At 59.3% G+C, this 15,654-nt stretch overlaps 5 protein-coding genes and 1 non-coding gene across 6 annotated transcripts; 4 read left to right on the top strand and 2 right to left on the bottom strand.

The window, feature by feature from the left end:
• Positions 1-447: 447 nt before the first annotated feature.
• On the top strand, positions 448-1,805 carry VTJ83DRAFT_5001 (uncharacterized protein; the record flags this gene model as incomplete). The annotated part of the gene is made up of 8 exons (XM_071011554.1): positions 448-530; positions 595-822; positions 874-995; positions 1,045-1,187; positions 1,249-1,389; positions 1,472-1,479; positions 1,700-1,723; positions 1,784-1,805. 8 exons carry the CDS (start codon positions 448-450, stop codon positions 1,803-1,805), a joined length of 771 nt encoding a protein of 256 aa, XP_070866451.1.
• Positions 1,806-2,267: 462 nt separating this feature from the next.
• VTJ83DRAFT_t90 lies at positions 2,268-2,351 on the top strand. Its single transcript has one exon. It is a non-coding gene; the product is annotated as a tRNA-Gln (tRNA).
• Positions 2,352-3,425: 1,074 nt separating this feature from the next.
• VTJ83DRAFT_5002 (uncharacterized protein) lies at positions 3,426-4,298 on the top strand (the record flags this gene model as incomplete). The annotated part of the gene is made up of 4 exons (XM_071011555.1): positions 3,426-3,435; positions 3,566-3,763; positions 4,065-4,127; positions 4,198-4,298. 4 exons carry the CDS (start codon positions 3,426-3,428, stop codon positions 4,296-4,298), a joined length of 372 nt encoding a protein of 123 aa, XP_070866452.1.
• Positions 4,299-4,690: 392 nt separating this feature from the next.
• VTJ83DRAFT_5003 (uncharacterized protein) lies at positions 4,691-5,737 on the bottom strand (the record flags this gene model as incomplete). The annotated part of the gene is made up of 2 exons (XM_071011556.1): positions 4,691-5,508; positions 5,656-5,737. The coding sequence occupies 2 exons, from the start codon at positions 5,735-5,737 to the stop codon at positions 4,691-4,693; spliced, it is 900 nt and encodes a 299-aa protein (XP_070866453.1).
• A 4,092-nt stretch (positions 5,738-9,829) lies between these two features.
• Positions 9,830-13,162, top strand: VTJ83DRAFT_5004 (uncharacterized protein; the record flags this gene model as incomplete). The annotated part of the gene is made up of 1 exon (XM_071011557.1): positions 9,830-13,162. One exon carries the CDS (start codon positions 9,830-9,832, stop codon positions 13,160-13,162), a length of 3,333 nt encoding a protein of 1,110 aa, XP_070866454.1.
• A 148-nt stretch (positions 13,163-13,310) lies between these two features.
• Positions 13,311-15,525, bottom strand: VTJ83DRAFT_5005 (uncharacterized protein; the record flags this gene model as incomplete). Its single annotated transcript, XM_071011558.1, has 6 exons — positions 13,311-13,676; positions 13,756-14,193; positions 14,421-14,893; positions 15,015-15,183; positions 15,283-15,365; positions 15,438-15,525. The coding sequence occupies 6 exons, from the start codon at positions 15,523-15,525 to the stop codon at positions 13,311-13,313; spliced, it is 1,617 nt and encodes a 538-aa protein (XP_070866455.1).
• Positions 15,526-15,654: the final 129 nt, after the last annotated feature.

Here is a 15,654-nt window from a genome sequence, read left to right on the forward strand (position 1 = left end):
TGGTGGCGTGGCTGGTGTGGCTTGCCGCTTACAATACATGCACCAGCAACGACCTCGCATCATATGGAACCCTCGTGCTTTCCTCCAGCGTCAGGTCTTGGGCGTTTCACGTGCTAGCAAAAAGACGTTTGTTGGATTTTTGCCTTTCTGTTTCTCCTCTCAGCTTGCCGCTGCCGTTTCCCTTTCCTGGTAAGTATTCCCCTTCCAGCACACTCAGCATGGGAAAGGAGCACGGGGAAAGCAAAGCAGCCTGGGGAGCCGAGAGCACGGTTGGTGGAAACGATTGTGTCTTCTACCTGCCTCCTGAGATGGGTACCTAGACGAACCCAACAGAACCTCGCTCCCTTGATACGCAGACCCAATTCAATCATTCCCGTCACCCCCCATTCACAAGCAGTCCGTGTTACCAACCGCCTCCTCAACGTTTTCCGACCCTCGCCATCCGTCATGGAATACGAACAACGGCTCAGCTGTAATGTGCTGGAATGCAGCACCCAACTTGTAGATCGCGCCTTTGCAACCATTTGCAGGCGAGTCTCAGACCCCCAAGATCGGCCCTGAACACAGGCGGCCCCTAACACCTGCAACCCGTAGCCACGCCATCTGTCTTCGTTGCGCAGGCAGCTCGGGGTTGACGGGACAGGGCCCGTACGCCTGCCCAGTATGCCGACAGCCTCTGCATGCCACCGAGTTTGTCCAACAGCTGCTCCATCCCACCGAAGAATGGAAGACGGTGGCGCTGGCTGGGCTCAGCCCAACGGCTGTCATGGAGTGTGCTGGGAGAGCCCTGGCCTTTTGGTCCTACCAGATGACCAATCAAATGTAGGGTTCCCAGCTCCATGAGCATCATGGGCACCAGCTCACTGACCCGAGCTCCTACCAAACACGGAGGAACAGCAAACTCAAGGACTATTGTGCCGAGCTCCAAGGGGAAGTCAAGAGCATTTGGGACCAAGCTAACCAGAAGCTCACCAGCCTCACAGCCAAGATACGAGGTTGGTTTTTTTGTCTGGCAGCCTCGTGCAAATGGTTGACGATCCCCAGATATGGAATGCGAGGAGCATGCTCTGCGTCGCCAGTGCGAGGAGCTCCGGCTTACTCTTGAAAGCCGGACCCGGGAACTCTCGCAGGCCCAGGAGCTTTACAGGAAGCTAAAACAAAAGGTGCTGTCGGGCCAGGCGCCCGAGGTTCCTCCCAGAGCCGCAAGATCCCAAACTCCGATGGCCGCGTTAGCGCCCATGGACCTAGGTCAAGGCCTTTCCCAGCTACAACCACCGCGGTCAGTTCCGCCCTCCGGTGCCCGAGTCGGTGTCGCCAGCTCCTTTCCGGCCAGTCCTGGCTCCAGGTATCCAACAGCCCAGCTTGATGAAACTTCTCTTGGGCATTCAAGTAGGACACTCCTTTCCCGCCATGCAATTACGGATTCAAACGTGTCTTGAAGCGCACGCGCCAGATGGCTGACCTGGAACAGAAATACCGGTCACTCCATCCAGCAGCCTGATGCCCAGAAATCCAAGGACCTTTGCTTTCACTTCGACGCCCCGGAGGACAGGTGTTGCCACGACCGTATCAGCACCAGGAACGAGCAGGCTTCCTTGGCCCCAGATTTTCAACACTCAGAGGAGGGAATTTACCAACCCCAAGCCAGGCGGACCAGGATTACGGCGCTCGATAAGCAGCCTTGACGCCGATGCCTCAGGACACCCATTGAGACGAATGGAAGGTTCGTACCTCATTCCAACTTTCATCCCAGCATCATCGTTAACACTGCTAGGACGGGTAGTGCAGCCATCTTGGCAACCTAGTCCCCGACAAGCGGGAGACGTGTTTGAGTTTCCGGGTCAAGGACTTGTACACCCTTAAAGCCGTACCAAGTCATCATGTGGAGTCCATCTGGTCATCAACAAAAATTCTAGACTTTGTGAATACGCTGTCGTGTCATCGCCTTTTAGAAACGGGGCGGAGTGCCATGGTCACAGTCCGTTAACGCGTGGCATAGTCTGTTGATCAACGTGATTTCGCTTGTGAGGGTCGTGAAGATATACGAGGCATCGGAATTATACGGATGCCATTTACGATGCAGATCAACAGCCACCTGCCCTATTAGGGGCCGAAAATCAGCATGATTACGACCGCACGCGACGATCATGATCGCATAACCAAGCTCTCGACGTTGGAAAGGAGGAAACGATGAGGACTCAGATAACCCTAACCCTGTATCACAAGATATAAGCGGCTTTGTGCTGATGACATGGCTAGAATGACAAGGTTGTGTAGTGTAGTGGTTATCACTTTGGATTTTGATGACGTTCAAATTTCCAATAACCCCGGTTCGAACCCGGGCACGACCTCTACTTTTGCTTGATTCCTGCACGACCACTTTTTTTCTCTCTTTTGCTTCGCTTGTCGTCTTCCAGGCTTTTCATTTCTTTGGTCAGCCTAGCTGGATTGGAGAATGTATGTGTCATTACATGTGCGTAAGACATTTTATGCGAAGCCTTCGGACGCGATCCAGAGCTACGGCTTGGCGAAAGCTTGTACGCAACCGTTTCCATGCTTTCCACCTGACGATTCCTAGCTGGGGCGCTTTTTCGCCACAATATACTCCGCCATGACATCAAGATCGAAGAGCTTCGATGGCAACGGGCGAGCCCTTGTATGCGTACGTTCAGGCTCACAGCCATCGATCAACAGGGACCTCCCTGGGATCTTGTCAATATATACGCCTCTCTAGCTACCGATCCGCCTTAGGATCTGCTCAGCGTCAGGCATCTTGGACGGGACTGCCCCGGGGGATACCCCGGAACATATCGACGAAACCGCGTCGAAGGATGAGAGGGGTGCTAACAGTGCAGCTGGGACATCCGACTGCAATGGCCTCGAGTCTCAAGTTGTCCGCTGTATCTTTCCGTGAATGGAGCTGGTCTCGAGAAACTGCGGCTCTTCACTTCGCCAACAAAAAGAGCGATGCGAGCGAGAGAGAGACAGAGGGAGCGAGGCGGTGTTCGTCCATTTCTCTCTTTACTTGTTTTTTCCTCTGGTTTTCTTTGTACCTTTTTCTTTATCAATGGTATGACTTGTTAGATTTCGGGTATTGCTAGGGCTGAAACAAAGCCCCCCGGTGTATGCCTCACAAGCCACAGCCGTTCCTTGCATACCCCAGCAACCCAACCCCATGATCGAGGGCCTGTGATTATAGCCATGGATTCCAGACTCCACGACTGGACCCAAACCGTCTGGAGTCCTGGACCGCTTCGCCCTCTATAATACGGCCCTCCTTGCGTCGTCTGCTCCCCAACTCCTGTCTACTTCCCCATCACCCTCCGACAACATCACACCTCCTCCAAGCCATCCAACGGCATCACACTTCCCCATAGCCATCTAACGACGTTACAACCACTGGCCAAGAGCTCGGCGCCCTCGTCATGTCCAGAGGTACTTAACCCTCCTTTCGCTTTCTCCAGCTCCAACTCGCCTCAGCTCCCACTACGAGGGGATCTTGTCATCATTCCAAGCCGGTCGCCGAATCTTGGCCACTAACGCGGCGCCCCCTCCAATCTTTCAGAATCCGTCCAGATGCAGCCCGGCCTCGCCGTCGACGGGTCCGTCAGCCCCAGGACGGATCCGTACCAGGGCATGGAGATCGGCCGGGAGAACATCACTCCCATTACCTCCCGCACCGACGAATACCACGGCGACTTCATCACCATCACCAAGCAGCCGCCGACGCCTCCCACGAACCGGCGTGACAGCGACGAATGGGGTACGTTTTGAGCCGGTCCATCCTATCAAGCACCTGGGGGGATATTCTATCATAGAGTATCAGTTTGTTCAACAGCGGTCCCGGGTCCCCGTTGAACCAACCGTTCCCCTCTCCCCCCCCCCCCCCCCCCAACCCAAAGCCGTTGTCGTCATCGTCGGCACCATGAACACCGTGGAGGCCCTGGCCCTGCCTGTCGATCGCTGTCCGGCACCACGTTTTGTCTTTGTCTCCACCCATCGCCCCGATCAAGCCCGCTGGATCGAAACATGCTAACGGAGACCTCGCTCGCCCGCCCGCCCAGACGCCTCCAAGGTGCCTCCCTCTCGCTTCCAAAAGCGCAAGGGGTCCATCTTTGCGGTGCCTTGTACGTGGAACCTCCCCCTCTTGATGACCCCCCCGTTCCGTTCGCCCAGCCAAGCTCACACACGTGACAGCCTCGCGCGACGGCCGGGTCGATAGGAGCTACGCTGAAAGGTACCACGAGAAACTCGAAGAGATGGGGCTCACCCCCCGCAGGAAGTCGGTGAGCAAGTAGGGGGCGGATGCGTGGAGGAGGGAAAGGAGGCTCTTGGACCGGGCGGATTGGGGATTGGATACAGATTAGATTGGATGAGATTCCCCATGTTGAGGATCTGCTTTTTTTGCCTTGGTCACCTCGTTTGTTTTGGTTTGGAGTTCCGGCGGACGGAGGGGTGGTGCAGAATGAACCACTGGGCGCACGCGATCTTCAGTCTCTTCCGGCCTCAAGTACATACTTGGTTTCCTGCTAAATACATCGCTATCAAGTCTCGCTTGTTATCCATTACGGGTCTCCTTACGGCATCTCGGCGATGATATCTACTGCTCCCCCTTGTCCCATTGCCATGAGCTTGGATAACATTGAAACCTTGCAGTCCACCATTCCTTGCCTCCCATCCCGCCGCTCTCTCATTCCCCCTGAACCCCCTTCGCCAACCCCATCATCAACTCCGCCATCGCCTCCGACACCTCTGTCGTCCTCGGAATCTCATGGCCTCCTCCGTGATCGTACATCCTCTTATCCCTACACAAGCACGCCAGCTGAATGCTCGCCGGCCACCTCGGATCCTTCGCGCCGAACACATGCGCTGTGGGGATCGCGATCCCGACCCCGTCCGGCAGGGCCTCGTCGCTCAGGTCCAGCCCAAACACGTCCCTCTGGTCCGGCATCCGGCCCGGGTCGTGCACCAGCCCCGCGGGTGCGCCGTCGCGGTCCCACAGCCCCACGCCGCGCTCCCGCGCGACCAGCTCCGGGTTCGCCGCCATCTCCGCCAGCGCCGCGGTCCGGCCGCGCAGCATCCGGCCCGTCAGCGCGTTGATGTCCCGCGCGCGCCGGGTCACCTCCACGCCGGCGTCCGAAAGGACCTGCAGCGGCACGCCGCCGCAGATGAAGACGGCTGCTTTGAACGGCAGCGGCTTTTGATCCTGCACCTCCAGCCGCTGCTGCTTGGACCGCAAGGAATGGTGGACGAGGTAGCTGGCGATGAGCGCGCAGCCCTGCGAGAAGCCCATGAGGATGTCGAACGGGCCGTGCTGCGCGAGCTGGCCGTCGAGCCAGGCGATGGCCGAGCGGATGGCCTCGGGCGGCGCGGCCGGGTCGGTCCAAAAGGCGTAGTGCCGGGCCGAGTCGAAGAGGACGTCGGTGCCGGGGGCGGCAGAGCAGGGGTGGGGCGCGTCGACAAAGACAAACTCGAAGCGGTCGGGGGGCAGCTTGAGTCGCATGGCAGCTGATCGTAGGGGAGGTGATGTGGTTAGAGAGAGAAGAGAGAGAGAGAGAGAGAGAGAGAGAGAGAGAGAGAGCTCGCCTCGGGATCACCGACCAGCGATCCAAGGGGTGAGCGAGGGAGGAGGGAGACCACCGAAAGGAGACGAACCTGTTTGAGAGCGGAAGATGGCGGCGCTTGTGCCCATGCCGTGGAGGCCGAGGACGCGGATTTTCCGGCTTTGAATTTCCATATTGACGATTCGGTGGTGCCTGGGAGGGTACTATGCTGGTAGCCGTGGTCAATGCTCGTTGGAGACTCGTCTTCGAGGCTGATATCCCGCAAGGGATGGACAAGCTGAAACGGTCGGACGTTTGAATAGTTACATCAAGCCGACAATGGGTCAGGCTTGGGTCTGGAGACTAAAGGCAAAGAAGGAGGGGCAAGCAACAGGCGTTGAGACCGCCGTTGTCTATGGAAAGAAAGCGGTGGCTTCCTGGACTGACCTGAAGGTCTGTAGAAAGAAATCGGACAATGGGCAGGAAGAAGAGAGGAGGGCTGTTTGGATACAGTGATGGCTTCCAACAGACCTGACTTCATGCCGGCATCCTCGATAGAGGGTTCGCGAGTTGACTTGAGAGAACAAAAAAATCCTGGCACTCGCAGAATACAGCGGACAGGACATGATCATCTTCGAGTTGCATGGCTCATCATCGTACATCTACCACGATGTGATATTTCTATCTCGTTGTTCGTCCCATAGACGTACTTTTCTACCATCCATGCATGCCCTACCAAAATACTCATCTGTTCAAACCCGCACGCTATACGAAACCAAAACCCAACGCTACGTGAAGCCATTCGCTGTCGTATCCAAACGCCAAGGCAAACTCAACCAACGGCCCCCATCTTTCCTCCTTGATAACATTCTCAGATGACATTTCCCGGATCGTACTCTTCCTCCTCCTCCGGCAAGCCATACCACCGCTGATTCCGGTGCGCCTTCAAGCGAGCCTTGCGCTCCTTCTCGGTTTCCTCCGCCACGCCGTCCACGGACCGCTCTTCCTGCCGGCGGGCCTTGCGCTCCCTCTCACGCTCCACGAGGTGCCACTCCCAGCGGCTCCCCTTCTCAGGCCAGCTCTCGGGTCGATCCTGGTGGGACATCTCACCGCCCCCCTGGCTCTGTGCCTGTTGCTCGTCTTCTTCTTGCTGGTTCTCTGGTGGTTGAACTATGGTAGTATGGCGGTCGGTGTCAGGCCGGGCTAGCTCATGCATGCCGTCCATGTGGGGATGCATCTCTTTCTGTTCCTGTTGCCTTTGTTGAATTTCAGTAAGAATGCGGCCGAGGTCAGCCCGGTCGAGCTTCTCGATGTTATCCGCATGAAGCCAGACCACTTGCTGTTTCTCTTCTTGTTGTTGCAGCTTAGCATGGCGTTGAGGTGGGTTGAGATTGATAGGAGGCGGGCGTGGGCGAGAGGCGGGGAGTTCCTCGATGTAGTCGAGAGGCAGTAGCGGATTCACCCAGGAAGGGTACCTTCCTGGGTACTTACGGGGGTGTTTAGAATTCCCCAGAGAGCCGGGAACGGAAGTAGGGGGGAGGGAGGAGGTGGTCTCTGTGAGAGGCGGGGTGACTGCCTCGGGGTGCGAAGAGGATGTATCGTCTTCAATAAGAGGAGGGGTGATAATTCCATGGGGTGGAAGCGTCGGGGAGTCGGGGCGTGGCGTTCCCGTGTTGTCTGTTTCAGGGGGATTGGTGGCCTGAGGATGCCGACGGACGCACTCTGGAGGAAATAAGAGATACTGAGGTCGAGGATGCGTAGTTTGGAGCTCTTCAACCTCCTGATGTCCGGAGCTAAGAGTGGTTCCTTGCAGATCGGATGGGAAGCTCCGTTCCGCCGATGGAGTCGTTGCAATCTCTACAGGAGGTGGCGGCGGCGATGGCAGTGGTGTGGGCAGTTTCAGCGGGCTCAAAGGGGTGGCATTTTCCTCCAGAATGCTCGAGGGGCAAAGACCGAGGTGCTTGATGGAGAGTCCGGAGGGCGTGAGGCGGTTGCCGTAGCTGTCGCGGGGGACTGGGACCTCCGCAGCGGAGGCCTTTCTCGCCTTGTTGCGGCGATGAATATACCACCGTATGAAGATTCCCCCGAAGAGAGCACCGAGAACAGTCACAATGACTCCGGCAATACCTCCTGGTGATAGGCCCTTCTTGGCGTCGTCCTTTATGACAAACTGCATGGCATAGATGGTGTCGGTCACCGCCACCGTCGTCGTCTTGGTTACCTCGGCGTCGACGGTCACGGTGACGGGAGGGGGAGTGATTCCAGCTGGGTACGGGCTGTAGCACGGTGTGGCGCCGGCAATGTCAGTGGACAACGGGGTGAAGGAACTGCCGACGAAAAATGTTAGCCACAACGAGACAGGGGTTGACATCGAGGAAAGGAACAAACTTTGGACAGCATATCCCCAGGGTTGAATAGTAATCTCCTGGACATTCTTTCACGATAGCCTGGTTCGCTCCTTTGGGCTGTGGCCACATACCCACCGGAACGCTCGCCTCCCACGGACAGCAGTACGGTCTCGCGGCGTCACAACCGATGAAAGGCAGGTAGGACGCCGTCGGCTCCGAGTCGATCAGCGTGAAACGAGCCGTGGCACATTCGCCCCTGAGCAGCGCGCCGGTCCCGGTAAAGTGCGGGATTCTCCTGACTGTGACCGTGGTGGTGCTCAAGGTGGAAGCGATGCTCGTGGTCATGGTGGGGAAGGAGAAGGTGGCTAAGGGCACACCGGAGATGGATGGCGTCGAAGGGCCAGGGAATTCCATGGAGTCGGTCGCGGTCACAGGGGGAGGGGGGGATGCGGATGCGGCGGTCCCAGACGAGGCCCAAGACGCCGTGGAAGTCGGCGACAGCGTGACTGTCCGCGTCACAGTCCGTGACGCGGTCCTTCCCCAGGTAGGGGGGTCCGAGGACGACGGCAAGGTCCGGGCTTCCTCGTCGTCAAGATGCCCCGGGAGAAGTGCCATTGACGGCACGAAAAGCAGCACCAGCACCAGGGTGGCTACGACCCCAAAGCGGTGGTTGAATGACTTATTGGTCATTCTGATAATGTAGTTTCTTTTTGTTTGTATTTTTTTTTTTTTTTTTTTTTTTGCCGCTGCCACGGGGGACTGCAGCGGGGACGCAACCAAGTGACCCCTTGGCAGCGAGGACAGCGAGGGCAGCGAGAACGGCAAGCGATGAGGTCCTGAGATCACGCCTTGATGGGCAAATTCTCTTGTACAACGCGTGATGTTCATTAATGTTTGTTTTGTCTAGGAACTTTGGTGCCGAGACGAAATTGAGAACAAATGCCAGGTCGAGCAGAAATAGTTATACCCGTCAAGTACTGAGATATGACTAGAGATGACTAGATCAGGAAGGCTCAGGATGACTAGGCCATGAATACATGGACGTTGACGTGTTCTGCGTCAGGGCACGGACTGTTCCTTTTCGCTGAGCCATGACCGACTACCCACCTTCTGTATCTAGATTCGAGAAGAAGAAGAAGAAGAAGAAGAAGAAAAAGAAGAAAGAGGAAATGACTACCAACCACCCGACCCTGAGGCATTCTGATACACAATCTCGAGAGACGAGCTTAGAGCCCTTTTGAAGCTGCCCGGCTGTCACACTGACAACACCTCTTCAACGCCACTCTGCGCAAGCCTCAAAAATCCGTGAATGCTCCCATCAATGAAAAGGGCCCTGGTAGTTCGATTTACAGTCAGACAATCTGAAATCAAGGTTTCCACGGCATTGTCGTCATGGTGTAGAAGTGACGCTGACATCGGTTGCAACTCAGTCCCGGCGCTCTTCATTGCCCTTTGGGTTTGTTTACGAGTTCAGGGGTTGAGCAGCCAAAAGCTGATAGGGTTACCGTTATTAGCTCCAAAAGGCAATGGATTTTGTTCGAAAGCCTATGCAAAGTCCAAATCTTGGAACATGGATAACTCTAATTTGCAAAGAATAAAAACAGCACGTCGATAGCTACGATACTGTCATCAGCCTTGACGGCGGATGATGTTGTTCAAGGGGACGGGAAGAGAATGACGTTGGAGGGCCTGACAGGGGGAGGGTTCTAGGTACACAGTACAGAATCTATAGTATAATAGTACAAACCACGATGGTGGGGCTCTGCCCCAGTGATGCCGGATTTGGTAAGTGGAGATCTGAAGTGGATCCATGGATGGGTCCCTCCAACGCCCGCCTCGGCGGGACGGAGCTCATGGGACCAGCTCCGACCTTCCAACAACATCCTCTGGCGCCTTCGCCATTGATACAAATTCCCAAAGCATCTCCGGGATAACACCATGGCGGATGCTGTCAACGCCGAGGCTGCCTCTAGCCTGTCGTCGCAGCCTCCGCAGCAAAATGGACTCCACGTGCAGGATGACGAGACATCGGCGTTGCACAGGTCGGAGCCTCGGGAGCCCATCCAGCCCGTTTTCCCGCCCCTCCACAACAATGCTGAGGCGGATGCCGACGACCTGGCTCCCTTGACCTCGCCCACGTTGCGCGTGGGTGGCGGGGCCGTCGTTGATGGTGACAACGACGACGAGGAGCCGGCTGTGGCCCGCCCTTTCATCCGCACGTCGAGCCCCAGCCGGCCTTCGCGGCCAGGCTTGGGGAAAACCATCGAGCACGACGACGATGACACGCGCCTCGGGGACGACGGCGATGGCTCGGTCCCGCGTCCGAGGCGCAAACACCACATGCACCGCTACAGCTTGTACGAGACGGCGAGCCGCTTTTACATTGTCGGCGCCGATGTCACCGAGAAACGCTACCGCATCCTCAAGATCGACCGCACGTCGGACGGCGACGAGGATGCCTCGGAGCTGACCATCACCGACGACAAGACCGTCTACTCCCAAAAGGACATGAACCAGCTGCTCGACACCATCGACCACGGCAACAAGGGCACCGGCGGCCTGAAGCTGCGCTGCACCGCCTGGGGCCTGCTCGGCTTCATCAAGTTCACGGGGTCCTACTACATGCTGCTCATCACCAAAAAGAGCACCGTCGCCATCATCGGCGGCCACTACATCTACCAGATTGAGGGCACCGAGCTCATCCCGCTGGCCCGGCCCGGCGCCCGCCAGGACCAGCGCAACCCGGAAGAGTCTCGCTTCCTGGGCATCCTCAACCACCTCGATCTTACCCGGTCCTTCTACTACAGCTACTCGTACGACCTCACCCGCACCCTGCAGCACAACATCACCCGCGAGAGGACCGCCCTGCTCCACGGCCGTCCCTGCTCCGCCGAGGACGACCTCAACTCCATGTTCGTCTGGAACAACCACCTGCTGCAGCCCGTCATCAAGGCCATCAACGCCCCGTTCGACTGGTGCCGTCCCATCATCCACGGCTACCTCGACCAGGCCGCCGTGTCTGTCTACGGCCGCATCGCCCACATCACCATCATCGCGCGCCGCAGCCGCTACTTTGCCGGCGCCAGGTTCCTCAAGCGCGGCGCCAACGATCTGGGCTACGTGGCCAACGACGTCGAGACGGAGCAGATCGTCTCCGAGGCCCTCACCACCTCCTTCCACGCCCCGGGCCCCAAGTTCTTTGCCAACCCCGGCTTCACCTCCTACGTCCAGCACCGCGGGTCCATCCCGCTCCATTGGACCCAAGACAACACGGGCGTCACGCCCAAGCCCCCGATCGAGCTCAACCTGGTCGACCCCTTTTACACGTCGGCTGCCCTGCACTTTGACAACCTGTTTGAGCGCTACGGGGCGCCCATCTACGTGCTGAACCTGATCAAAGCCCGCGAGCGTACCCCTCGCGAGAGCAAGCTTCTCCACGAGTACACGCGAGCCATTGACTACCTGAACCAGTTCCTCCCGGCCGACAAGAAGATCATCCATCGCGCCTGGGACATGTCGAGGGCCGCCAAGAGCCGCGACCAGGACGTCATCGGCACCTTGGAAGCCATCGCCGAGGAGGTGGTGCGCACCACCGGCTTCTTCCACAACGGCGACGGCCACACGACGCCCATCCGCGTCCAGAACGGCGTGGCCCGGACCAACTGCATCGACTGCCTGGATCGTACCAACGCCGCCCAGTTTGTCATCGGCAAGCGTGCCCTCGGCCACCAGCTCTACGCCCTGGGCATCCTGGGCGACACGGCCATCGAGTACGACACGGACGCCGTCAACCTGTTTACCCACATGTATCACGACCACGGCGACACCATCGCGTTGCAGTACGGCGGATCGCAGCTCGTCAACACCATGGAGACGTACCGCAAGATCAACCAGTGGACCAGCCACTCGCGCGACATGATCGAGAGCTTCAGGCGCTACTACAACAACGCGTTTCTCGACGGCCAGCGCCAGGAGGCCTACAACCTGTTTCTCGGCAACTACATCTTCGCCCAGGGCCAGCCCATGCTCTGGGACCTCGCCACCGACTACTACCTCCACCACGAGGACCCCCGGACGCACCTCGAGAAGCGCAAGCGCGATTATATTCGCTGGTACACGCCCGAGTTCCTCAAGGAGCGCGTGCTCCCGCCGTACCCGACCGTCCACCACCGCCCCCCTGGCAGCAACAAGGTGCCCGCGTTGGCCTACGACGACTACTGGCTCGAGTATTACCGCCCGTCCACCTTGTCGTCCTTCCCCAAGATGTTTCCCTACCGGATGAACTCGACCATCAAGTACGTCCCGTTCAAAGCGACGCAGGAGGGCCGCTACGACCTCAGCCCGTTCCGGGTGCGCAACGACGCCGACGGCAGCGCCCAGGACCGCGCCAAAGCCAAAAAGGAGGCGACCATCGTCGCCCCGCAAGACCTGGCGCGCCTGGCCGACGACACCGAGTCGTCCGTCAACGACGGCTCTGGCGCCGCCAGGGCTGCCACCCCGACCGCGGCGGCCAACGGCCGGCTGTCGCTCCACCGGTGGCTGCACGACAAGAACGCCGCCGCGAACGGGGCCGATGGCGGCCACGGCCACGGCCACCACCGCAACGGGAGCCTCTCCAACAGCAACGACGCCGGCCATCCTCCTCACCTCACCCACAGCCGGGGCACCAGCGTGGACGAGCTTCGCGGCCATTCCCGGCACCCTTCCTACTCCCAGTCCGAGCGGCACCACGGCGGCGGCCACTCGTACCCGGGCGAGGACGCCATGCTCGCCGCCGCCTTTGGCTCCTCCCACGGCCTCGTCCACGGCGACAAGAAGCCGACGCCACCGGCGTACGAGGCGGCGCTCGAAAAGTCGCGCGCCGCGCAGCAGACGTTCACGCAGCTGGTGCAGGACTCGCTCAACCCGGCCGTCAGCGCCGAGGAGGCCGACGACTACGCGCACTACGTGTCGCACCCGCACAACCTGCCGCTGGTCGTGTCGTCCGAGATCCTGCCGACGGACGAGGTCGAGCCCGAGTACTTTGAGTTTGTGCACGGAGCGTGGAAAGATGAGGGGCTCGGGCGCGGGACGGACGTTGGCGGGTGCGGCGACGGCGGCGGGGTGGCCTGGGGGATCGCCGACGAGGATTACGCCCTGTACGCCGACACGGTGTGCATCCCCGAGAACCCGCTGTCCGTCACCGAGGAGGACAAGTTCAAGAAGCGGTACAAGGCCTATCGCAAGTGGCTGAGAGGCAAGAGCCTGTTCAAACAGCAGCCGGTGGACTAGGGGCTCCACGGGGCGCTGCTGGACGGGGGGCAGAGCGAGGCGTTGAGCCCGATGAGCGATTGCGGTTGGTGCTGAGACAAGAGGGTCTATGAAACGATGGAAAGACATGGCCTTTATTTTCTTTTGTTCTTTTTTTTTTTTTTTTTTTTCAAAGATCCGACACGGCAAAGAGCTTCGCCAGCCTCGGCTCCTTATCCACGAGCGGCCGGGTATGCGACGCAAGATCCGTCTCGGCCGTCTTGAGCACCGAAGCCAGAGCCCGCGCCGTGACGAGCAGGTCCCGCTCGATCCGGGGATACGCCTCTTGGTTGCTGCTGCGCTGGTCGTGCTCGGCCACGTGCAGCCAGCATAGCACCAGCGCGTTGATGATCTCGTCCTGCCACGCCGAGCCGGGGATGCGCGGCCAGCAGCTGGCGAGCACGGCCTGCAGGGCCTGGATGGCGGCCTGGAGCGTCGCCGGCGCCGCGGGCGCGAAGGGGTCCGTCATGATGCTTGCGAGCATCGGGATGAGATCCTGCGATGGCAGCGTCAACCCGCCCATCCGTGTTATCCTTTCAGGCATGCTGGGGCGTGTCGGCACGAACCGAACTTACCTTGAGGTGCTTGACAGCCTGCACGCCCAGGTCCCCCACGACCGCCGCCGCCTCGCGACACAGCACCTCCACGATCCTCACGTGCTCTTTCGCATGGAAATACCCCGAAAACACGCCCTCCCGGAGAACCCTGTCGAGCAGCGCGCCGTCTGCGGGCTGCTGCTTGCCCGCCAGGACGCGCAGCACACCGTACGCGGGCGGGAGCAGCTCCAGGGACTCGTCGGCCGGGGTGAGGTTGGGGAGGAAGGACAGCGTCGGGATGGCGGCGTCGGCAAAGACGCTGGCCAGGCCCGTGTCGCGGAGGGTTCGGCCGGGGAGCTTGGCGAGGAAGTCGGCGAGGAGGAGCAGGCCGCGGCGGCGGACGGGGGTGGCGGGGTCATCGGCGAGGGCGAGGAGGACGGGGGTGAAGAGAGGCCAGGTTTTGGCGAGAAGGGTGGACTGTTTTTTTTTTTTTTTTTTTTTTTTTTTTCATGAGGGTTAGTTGAGCTGGCTGGTACTGGGAGCGTCTTGATTCGAGGTATGACGTGGGCATGAATTGGGAGATACCCTTGGCGTTTTGGCGTTTGGTAGTTGAGAACAGAATGAAATGCAATGAGTGATGCTCTCTGGTTGTTTTTTTTCCTTGTCCAACAGAAACGAAAATAAGAAAAGACGTCATGACTTACATCCACTTCTCTTACCGCCCATGCCACCGCCGGCACGGCCCTCAAATCTCCGTATTTCCACGGCTTGGTCCGCAACGACTCGTCCGGCATGCTCTCTCCGCGGCCGGCGCCCCCTTCGGGGTATTCGGCCTTGCGGCCCGACGCTGTGATGGACGGCGGCTTGGACCGCGAGAAGAGCGGCCGGAGGTGGCGCTGGAGCACCGTCTCGGCGAGGAACGCCTCCTTGGACGCACCCGGGATGCCGAGCTGCTGCTCGACAAGCCGGGCGGCGACGGCGCGACGGTGGTCGTCGTCGGCGGACCAGGGCTCGGCCGCGTCGGCGTAGGCGATCAGGGTGAGGAGGACGTCGTCGTCGAGGCGCACGGTGGGGTGCTGGGACGCGAGGGTCTTGAGGGCTTGCAAGCCGGCGTCGGCGGCGGCGCGGCAGCGGGCGGTGACGGTTTGGCGGATGAGGGCGAGGTTGGGGAGCGTGGCTGTAGAGTGGGAGGGGGGTTGCGTGAGCTTGCCTGACGAGCTCCTTGGATGGTGGGTGGGCCAACGAAAGAAGAACGAGGGAGAGGAAGAGAAAGAGGAAGAGGAAGACAGAGGGCTAACCTTCGCTTTCGCTGCTCTCGGGAGTGGCCACGGGGGAGATGGCCCGGGCGATCCCAAGAGCGAGCTCTTGGACGGCGGCCTCGTCGGAGGATGGCTCGTCGATGATGCCGTCTTGATGACGCAGGCAGACGAGGATGGAGAGAAGGGTGGTTCGCGTCTTGGAGGCATGCTGAGCGCAGCCAGCCCGTCGGTCAGCCGGTCAGTCAGTCAGTCATGTCAATCTCGACGTCGGCCTGTGAGCCAGAAGCGGAAGCGCGAGATGGTCCACCTCTGGTTTGCCGGGATCGATCTGGTCGAACCGGTCTCGTGCTTGATGCGCGAGCTCCTGGAGGGTGAACGAGTCTGGAAGCGCTAGAGATGGTTGTCATTATCCAACGGGTTCGTTTTGGCGCCAAGTTGTGACAGAGGGCTACTCATGCTTACATGGCTTAAGCCGCTCGACAGCTTGAACGATGTCGGTCGAGCTTGGGACGGATGCCGCGGCGGCAAAAAGCTTGTTAAACCACGACATTCCGTTACTGCGTGGACAATGGATCTAGAAGTTGAACCAGCGTTGGTACTCCAAAGGGGGTGAATAAGATGGCGTGGTGAATGCTAGGGGGTTCTCGGTTGAGATGTTGGGTGAAATGGTGAGGGGCAT

This window comes from Remersonia thermophila, chromosome 4, assembly GCF_042764415.1.
Source record: "Remersonia thermophila strain ATCC 22073 chromosome 4, whole genome shotgun sequence".
Lineage (NCBI taxonomy): Eukaryota > Fungi > Ascomycota > Sordariomycetes > Sordariales > Chaetomiaceae > Remersonia > Remersonia thermophila.